Source organism: Belonocnema kinseyi, chromosome 9 (genome assembly GCF_010883055.1).
Source record: "Belonocnema kinseyi isolate 2016_QV_RU_SX_M_011 chromosome 9, B_treatae_v1, whole genome shotgun sequence".
NCBI lineage: Eukaryota > Metazoa > Arthropoda > Insecta > Hymenoptera > Cynipidae > Belonocnema > Belonocnema kinseyi.
This window is the reverse complement of record NC_046665.1, coordinates 89,746,828-89,756,347: the sequence shown is the minus strand read 5'-3', so window position 1 is coordinate 89,756,347 and position 9,520 is coordinate 89,746,828. Positions and strand designations below refer to the sequence as shown.

Here is a 9,520-nt window from a genome sequence, read left to right as displayed (position 1 = left end):
ACCACTTTTCTAAGGGTACAACACTACTTGAAAACCATTCCATCAAAGGCACATTGTTAAAAATGTAGGCAGTTGCTAATCAGTTAACGTTAATGAGCAGACTCTACAAATGTCCAACAATTGAGAGTTAAGTATTTTTTTAACTAAAGAAAAAAAATTTTGGTTCTTACGCTTCGCGCTTAATAACAAATTAATCTCGCGCTTTGCGCTCCATAATGTATTCCTCCACATTAGTACGCAAGCCTTTAAATATTGAAGGTTAACAAATCGAGATCTGTAGGCTGGTGATTGTGAATTCTCTTTTATTAAAGCTCTTTCGGTTGACATACAGACAGAATTACAAATATACAGACTGAGAGACACATTTGTAAAAACCTGTTTTCGGATTCAGATAGTCTCAAAACGTGGACATTTGATAAAACCGAGAAAGGGGGGGGGGGAGTGCCAAATTTACACAAATATAATACCTTCTATAATAAGAATGCAAAAAGGTAGTTCTAAGCAAATATTTATCATATTGAAAAATAATTAAAAAATATATTTTTTTTAGTCGACAAAATTTTAAGTATTTATTTTTTCTTACCTTGTGTCGTGTTGAAAAAATTTCAATTCTTGTATTTTTAATATTTTTTATAAATAAAACAAAATCTACGTGTCCTATAAAAAGTATTAATAAAAAATGTCTAGATTTTTTTGATTGCAAAATATTTGTCTTATCATCTTTTTTCGTATCTTGCATAGTTTGCCGCATAATGTAATTTTTTTTATCAGTTTTAGTTCCATCAAGAAATATTTATCCTAAATGACTGACTGACGAAGGTGACCTTTATTTTTCGACACTAAAATAGTGTTTAAAAGGCCAATCTAACAGTTTCATTTTTTCAAAAGTTTTCGTCCTCACAAACAGACAAACATACATACAGCCATATAGACATACACATTTGTAAAAACCTGTTTTTCTTATTCAGGAGGTCTCAAAACGTAAAAATTTGACAAAAACGGGCGGGGTGGGAGGTTATATTTCATAAAAATCATTACCTTCTTCGATGAAAATGTAAACAAGTATTAATCTACTTTATTCAGTTCATTACAAGTGACAATATTTAACAAGAAATAGAATTTGCCGCAATAAATAAAATACAATTTCTAACTTATCACAGATTATAATCACTAGTGAGTAAAAAATTGTATTTTTTTAAAGCTAAAATATTTGTAGCCTGGTTCGACACTGGTGAAGATAAAAATAATTATTTTTTTAAAGTGTCTCATAATCCTGAAATTCGGAATAAATAAATTTTTTTTTATGAATTTATTTTTGTCATTAAAAAAAGTTTGATTTTTTCCACAGCTTTGCGTTTTGACTGCTATGAATGGATCTTCTGTATACTGGACTTCGGCAGCGCTGCCGACAAAAAAATTCAGAAATTCCTTTAACCGAATCGAAAAGCTAATAGGCAGTCTTAATTTTAGCTACTAAGTACATCTAAAGAAATGCACAAAATTTTTTTTAACCGGAAAAATGTTATTAGCGAAACACCTGAGCCTTCATTTATAAATGTAAAATTACCGGTTAATTTGTAACAAAACACTGAAACAAATTAATTAACAAAATGGACAAAATTAATATTATTTGAAAAAAACACTGTTTACAGTAAAGAAGAATGATTGACAAGCCAATATTTCTTCTCCTTCTAAATAGGGAACATAGTTTCTTGTTCACTGACAGAGCTGCGTCATTCTATCTCTTATCGATACTTTTAAGATAAAATTGTGTCAGCATTCAGACTAATGAAATAAGGAATATCCGCATAACAAATCATGATCATTCTTCAATCAAGCTGCAACGATATTGCTTATTCAAAAAATAGTTTTTAAATTCAATTATAATTGAAATGCAAGGAAAGAAATCCAAAAATATAAGAAGCATGAAGGATAAAAATCAATATCCCGATTCAAGAGATAATGATTATGAGAAAGTACCCGTTGAAGATTTAACAAAAAAAGTGAAGATTGTGCCCGAAAAAGTTGGGAATTTTTGTTTACAGTACGTGGCTACTGCCAGTGGTAAATATTGTTATAATATTTTTATATTTTTTCAAGTTAGGAATATTCTTTGTCTAAGATGAATGATCTTTTTGAAAATTTCTCATAATCAGTTACAACAAAATGTCACTGCAGTTCGTAACATTTATAAATGAAAATATATCACTTTTAAAAATTACCTAGATCGTAATAACTCATTATAATGTCATATTTAATATTTAAGTGAAGTATGCTATATCTGATATTCGGAAAAAATTATAGCTTTTCTCTAAAGATCGGGTTGTCAAAATTTTCTTTCAGTAACTACTTGTGATCGATGTTCAACGAAACCAGAAAAAAATGCAACCCAATATTTTTATCGGACATTTTATCCACCGCTTGAGCGGGATAAAAATATTGAGATGACTTTTATTTGTTTCCTATCATGAAATACAAGTGATGGGTAAAAAACAATTTGAGAACAAGATGTTTAGATAATGCTATCGGGATGAAATTTTTTCTTGTTTTATTAGACACGGAGTAAAAGTAATTAATGAATTAAAATTTGAGGACTGGACATTTATAAGAAAGTTATAATTTTTTCAAATTTTTCCGTTTACATCTCATCGTGCGAATTTTCGTTTTATTTCATTTTGCGAAATTTGAGAAAAATTAAAGAAATTTAATTGAATTTATGAAAAATCGAAGTACATTTTTTTTTTAATTTGAGTGTATTAAATTTATAAGAATTCAAAAGGAGCTGTATTCTAAATTAACTTGAATAAGTTAAAAGAAATTCAAAAAGTGCAACATATTTCACTGTTTCAGTGAAATTGTCGTGAATTTTAAGGAATTCAAGAGGCTCTAACGAAATTTGTAAGAAATGTAATGAAATAATTTAACAAAATTTTAGCAATCTATAAATTTCCATCAAATTGAGTTAAGTTAAAGTTAACATATTTCAAGGGATATTTAACAAAATTAACACAAATTGAAACAAAAATTTAACGAATAAAATCAATTAAATTTTAAGCCATTTTATAGAAATTAGATTAATTCTATGATCTCAATACAAATTTAAAGTAAATTATGAAGAATTCAAGTAAACTGAAACTAATTAAAAAATATTTTGAAAATTCATTGAATTTATTAAGTTTGGCATTAATCGAAAATATTGAAGCAAATTTCAAAGAATTTGATAAAAGGCCAGTGAATCCAAGGTGAATATGAAAGTCTTCAGGGTGAATTGAAAAAACACTTGAAAATGCATAGAATTGAGCAGAATTCAGTGAATGTAGAACAATTCAATTACATTTTAGAAAATTCAGGGTAAATTAAAAACATAACAGAGATTTAAAAAATTTTAGTTCATAAAAATTATTGATAAATTTGAGAAAAAAAATATTAAGTGCAGAAAAAAATGTGTAAAATCCCCAAAAATTCTATTCCATTACCATAAATGGGAGTGAATCGCACTTTTAGTAAATAATAATCTGATAAAATCCATAAAAACTCCAAGCAAATTTGAAAGTATTTAAGCTAAAAAGAAATTAAAAATACAAGATGATGCAGGATGAATTAAAAAGAATTGAAAGAAAGGGTCTAGGAGGTTAAGCATGCAAAAGTTTTCCCCGCACGTATCAAGTTCAAATTGCCACTATATATGGGCATCCGTATGATCTAGCATTCCTTCAAAGGATAACTCAGAAATTTTATGTTTAGGGGACTTATGGAGGGGGAAAGTAGAATAAAAAAAATCATTTTTCTCGAAAACTACTAAACAGATTTTAATGATCAAAACATATGTTACAGTCACCCGTAACAGTAGTTCAAAAACAAATTTTCAAATTTTAAAATAAAAAATGGCAGTCCAAAAATGTTTAAAATATTTGATACATTATTTTGAGGTTATTATTATTTTGAGTTTTAGAGATATGCCTCTAGTTTTTTTAAGAAAAAATTTTTATATTATCTACTTATACATATATTTTACCTAAATTTTTCATAGGGGTACTTCATGGCTAATGAAAACAAAATCCAGCGCGAGGCACCATACGTGTATTCCGTATAGCGCACAACATTACATAAGACCTAGAACATCAGAGATCAATCGACAACGACGAAACGGATTTTAATAATTCAAATGTATGTAATAGTCACCCAAAAGAATAATTAGAAACAAAAATTTAAAAAAATTTTAAATAAAATGTAGGGGTAAAAAAATGTTTTAAAAAGTTCGAATTTTTTTTGAAGTGGTGTTTTAGTGATACACCTATAGTTTTTTTAGGAAAAAATTACTTATATTGCCTACTTCAACATATATTTTACCCAAATTTTTCATATGGTAATTCATGGCTAAAAAAACAAAGTCTGGCGCGGTGTGCCGTGCGTCTGTTGCGTATTTGTATTACGTACATGTATTGCGAACGCACGATACCCCACGCCAGATTTTTTTTTTGAACCATGAAGCACCCCTACCTAGAAAAACTAGAGGTGTATCTCTAAACGATATCCTCAAAAAAATGTTGGAAAATTCAAAAACATTTCTTGTACCCCTCCTTTTTATATTAAAATTTTCAAACTTTTTTTTCTAACTACTCTTCTTGATGACGAACATATATTTTGATCATCAAAATCGTATCAGTCGTTTTCGATCGATCTGTGGTGTTCTAGGCTTTGAGGTAATGTTATGCGCTATGCGCAGTACGCGAACTGCGCCCTGCGCCAGATTTTGATTTTTTAAGCCATGAAGTGCCCCTAAGAAAAGTTGTAGTTTAAAATAATTTCTTTTATTTCTACTTTTTATTTTAATATTTTAAAAGTTAGAAAATTATTTTAACAGATAAAATTACTTCAAATTTTTTTCAACACTAATAAGTTTTTATCTTTAAAATCTGGAAATGATAGCGAATATTCTAACAGACTTCCCCGCACATTTTTTTTGCGGATCAATTCAAAAAATTTTAATTCTGTTAAATTTAATATGTGCGTGTATTTCGAAATTGAGTGTTGAAATTCTTTCCCATAATTATTCTTGAGTGCTACAGACCGCATCAGTACAACAGAGGCCTACATTATCGGAATGACAGAGAGCTGAAAAACGATCCTGACCTCAAAATAGTGCACATGCATAAAATTTTTATTTAGCACAATATATTCTTTTTTGTTATTATCCCTCAAAAAAGAATCCAGGGCCACATGCCCTTAAAAATTACAAAAAAATGTTTCTGACTAGTCTTATGGGTGGCAACAACATATATTTGGATTATAAAAATCAGTTTCATCGTTTTCGATTAATCTGTAATGTTAGAGGCCTTAAGGTAATGTTGTGCGCTATACGCAATACACGATCGCCGCCCCGTGCTAGATGTGGTTTTCTTTAGCCATGAAGTACCCCTATGCAAAATTTGGGTAAATGTATGTAAAGGTAGATAATATACGTATTTTTTTGAAATCAAAGATCTAAACCATAACCTCAAAAAAATATTTCATATTTTTCAAACAGTTTTTTACCCGCATTTTTTATTTCAAATATAAAACACTTCTCAGTTAGTTTCGAGAAAAATGACTTTTTTGTTTTACTTATCCCCTCCATGACTTCCCTAAAACAATGTTAAGTTATCCTTTGGAAGAATTTTATGTCGTACGGATGTCAATCTGTAGTCGTAATTTGCACTTGATACGTGCGGGGGCAATTTTTGCATGCTCACCCCCCTAGGCCCTTTAAAAAAATTGAGAAATTCTTGGTTTGAACGGTTTGATTTAAAAAAGTCGCTTAAGTATGAATTAATCTTCAAACAGTGACTAAGAAGTGAGTCTTCTTATAAAGATATCGAGATCATACTCTGGATAAATTCCCAAAGGAGTAAAAAAAGAAGATATTTTTGCAGAAAAAAGGTAATTAAACTAATATTCAGTTGATAGCTCCATCGACTCTGTAAAGACGTTGAGAAATTCGGTTGTTCTCTGGTGATAATAATGATGTCTTCGAAAAATTAATATACCGTTGTAATGAGTTTTAAACATTAAAGATCTTATATTACATAATTTTGAGGATAATGAAACGATCAATTTTTAAATTTCTGTTTTTGAGAAGCATGAAACAACTAACGAATTTTTAATTTTGTTTAGTGTGCCTTTTCGCAATGGCCGCTGGAGGAACATATTCCTGGACATCCCCTGCTCTACCACACCTGAAGAATAACAATTCTGAAATTCCTATAACGGAAGTAGAGGGCGCATGGATAGCTGCACTGATAGATGTTGGACTATTTACCGGAAATATCTTATTTCTATTTATTTATAGTTTTCTAGGTCGAAAAAACTGGATTCTCATGATATCCATACCTTACATAATTGCATGGTTGATGATTGTTTTCGCAAAAAATATCATTACATTATACATATCACGTTTTATCACAGGAATTGCTGGTGATTTTGCAATGGCTTTAGTACCTATGTACATAGGTGAAATTGCTGACAAAGACATAAGAGGAATACTACTTATTGGAATAAGGATTTTCGTCAATTTGGGTCACATGTATGTCAAAACAGCCGGCGCATTATTTTCTTATAATACAATGAACATAATGATGTTAATCATTCCAGTTCTTTTCTTTGCAATATTTTTCTTTATGCCAGAAAGTCCCTATTATCTCCTATTGCAAAATCAAAGAGAAAAGGCCCTCAAAACTTTAATGATGTTGAAAGGAGTCAAGATACCAGAAATTATAGATTCAGATCTTAAAAGAATAGAGAAATCCGTAAAGGAGAGTCAAGAAAATAAAAAATGGAAGTTTCGAGAATTGTTTGTTGTTAAAGGAAACAGAGCAAGTCTCTTTATTGCCTTGGTGGCTTGGACGACAAAATATTTATCAGGATCAACGTCTATTGGTGCCTTTACTCAAGATATTTTCAAAGAAACAGAAATCCCCTTGGCACCAGAAATATGTGCAATGATAATTGCAATAATTGGGGTAATAATGGCTCTGGTAGCTACTTTAATAATCGAGCGAGCTGGCAGAAAATTGACTTTTTTATTGTCTGGTTTATTTAGTGCCCTGGGCCTAGCAATAGTAGGAATATTTTTTTTCATGAAGACTTGTCTCGAATTAAATGTTAAATCAATCACTTGGCTACCACTTTTGGGATTAATTGTCTATGAAATTGCATTTTCTTTGGGTCTTTCTTACATACCCTTTATTTTAATGGGGGAAATTTTCGCTCTTGATGTGAAAATGCCAGCTGTGCTTTTTATTAACACGACAATGAGTATGGTCTTGATTACTGTTAAACTTGCATTCCCATGGGTCAATAATTTAGCAGGTACTTATGCCAGTTTCTGGATTTACGCAATCTGCACTTTCTTCGGCTCGATTCTCTATTTTTGCATCGCTCCTGAAACAAAGGGTAAGACTCTTGAAGAAATTCAGGAAAATATGCATACAAAAAAGAAAATAAAGATTCCCTCCAGATAAACCAATAAAGCAATATTTCTGAATAAAATTTTGAAAGAAATAGCTGTGAAATACTTTGTATTTTCTCCCAGAGCGAAAATGTTTCTTTACATGAACGTAAGACTGCAGATTTTTTGAAACCAAAAACCAATATTTTTTCTGAAGCAAAGCCATGTTGATTTCCTCATTTTAAATCATTTTTTTTTAAACTTTTATTTTCAAATATATATCCAAAAATTGATCTTAGTTATGAAAAAAATTAAATGATCATTTGGTGTTTATAGAATCAGTACAGGCATTTCGTATGACAAAATTTCCTGAGAAAGATTCCAAGTTTTTTTTAAAGTTCCGGAAATCGTGTTTCTGTAGACTGACTCGCCGCATTGCATTCGAATGCCAAATATTTAATAGCATAATTAAACTAGAGAAAATGTTGCAAAAGTTAAAAGAGAAACCCTTATTTCTGATAGGCTCCGAATTAAGACTCTTCTAAGAACCTGGATTTCTTAATAAAACAGTAAAAAAAACACTTCTGAAGTTTTTATCTGCTTTGAAACTACCTGTTAATTTTACAAAAAAAAATATTCTAGATTTCAATTAAAATAGACGCAATTTCAAGTAATTAAAAATTTTTTCATACTCATTTATTTGTGAGCAAATTTACGTTGCGTAATATTAAAAAAAGTGCTCATGCACTTACATATCACGAGTTATGGGTAAAATGATACAAATTATGATTACAAATAAACCTTTTTTTTATTTTCGTTTAAAAACAATAAGGTTGTTAACCATTGTTGAAATAACACTCTTCATACCAGCAAATTTGTGCATGAATTATGTATTTTCTGAATGAAAATTGATTCCAGAATATGTGTAATCGAAACTAACAAAAAACTACTTGGTTTTTCATTATCTATTTATTATGTTAAAAATTGTTCTTCAAGGGATTAGTTTCACCACGCTGCATAATTTATGTTAAAAAAACTGAAAATTGATAAACTAATCATCGTGGCGGAATTAATTATCCTTAATTGTTCATAATAAATAAATTTCCTAATTTACTGATTGATATTGTTGTGAATTTCTAATTATTAAAAGATAGAATACGTCGTTGAAACTTGAAAATTGTTTTGTAAAATAAACTATTTTATTTATTGTTTAAATGAATATATATAATAATGACTACATATATTTTCACAAAAAGTATAGAGTTAAATAAAAATATACTTTTTAAACTACAGAGTTTCTACAGATCAGGTAATTTCAGATAGGCGGGGAATGTCACGGAAAACCTGATAGAGTAAGGTAATTTAGAAAAAAAAACTAAATTTGAAGTTCATTTTATTATTATGGTTAAAAATAGCAAACTATTTTGTTAAAAATTCATCTTTTATACTTAAATTCAAATATTTTTGTCATAAAATTAAAATCCTTCCTAATAAAGTTAAAAATGTATACAAGTTTAATAAATTTAAGCTTTATAATAAGTACAGTGCCTAAAATTAATATCGTGGATATTAAAGTAATCCTTGACGATAAACCCTTTATTTTAATGGCTACATATATCCTTCTAGACACTAAAGTTCTAGAAGTAGAATCTTTCTTTGAGGCTGGGTCATCTCTATATCCCATCGAGAATTGTACTCGCTGAATCTAAATTAGTTAAATTTCAATAATTATCAGTCGAATTTGACTAATTGTTAAAGAAAAAACTCGATAACTGATAATTATTCAAAAATAGATAATTGAATTGGTTACTTTCGTTTAACCAATTCAATTAGTCAAACTCTAGACGTAGCGCGCCACTGTTCGCCATGGCGAACGCTGGCAAAACTACTAATTAGTAATTCAAAATCTAACAACAGGTTACTTTAAATTTACTAATTGATTAGTCAAAAATGAGACTCTTTCGGTAGACGCGAATTTTCGGAACGCAGCCATCCATCGGTTCCGTGTTTCCCGCCTTATTTAAAATACACCAAGAAAAAATATGAGAAAAACACAATGACTATAAATCAAGCTTAGTTAAATAGACGAGAATA

The 9,520-nt window shown here is 29.5% G+C and overlaps 1 protein-coding gene across 2 annotated transcripts; it reads left to right on the top strand.

Moving 5' to 3' along the window:
* The first annotated feature begins 1,800 nt into the window (after positions 1 to 1,800).
* Positions 1,801 to 8,429, top strand: LOC117179764 (facilitated trehalose transporter Tret1-like). Of its 2 annotated transcripts, none has more exons than XM_033371852.1 (2): positions 1,801 to 2,044; positions 6,154 to 8,429. In XM_033371852.1, coding segments are annotated over exons 1-2 (1,347 nt in total). In that variant the 5' UTR covers positions 1,801 to 2,043; the 3' UTR covers positions 7,500 to 8,429. The 2 variants fall into 2 exon arrangements, with proteins under 2 accessions (XP_033227743.1, XP_033227742.1); XM_033371851.1 differs by having other exon boundaries at positions 1,801 to 2,064; positions 6,154 to 8,428.
* The last annotated feature ends 1,091 nt before the right edge of the window (positions 8,430 to 9,520 follow it).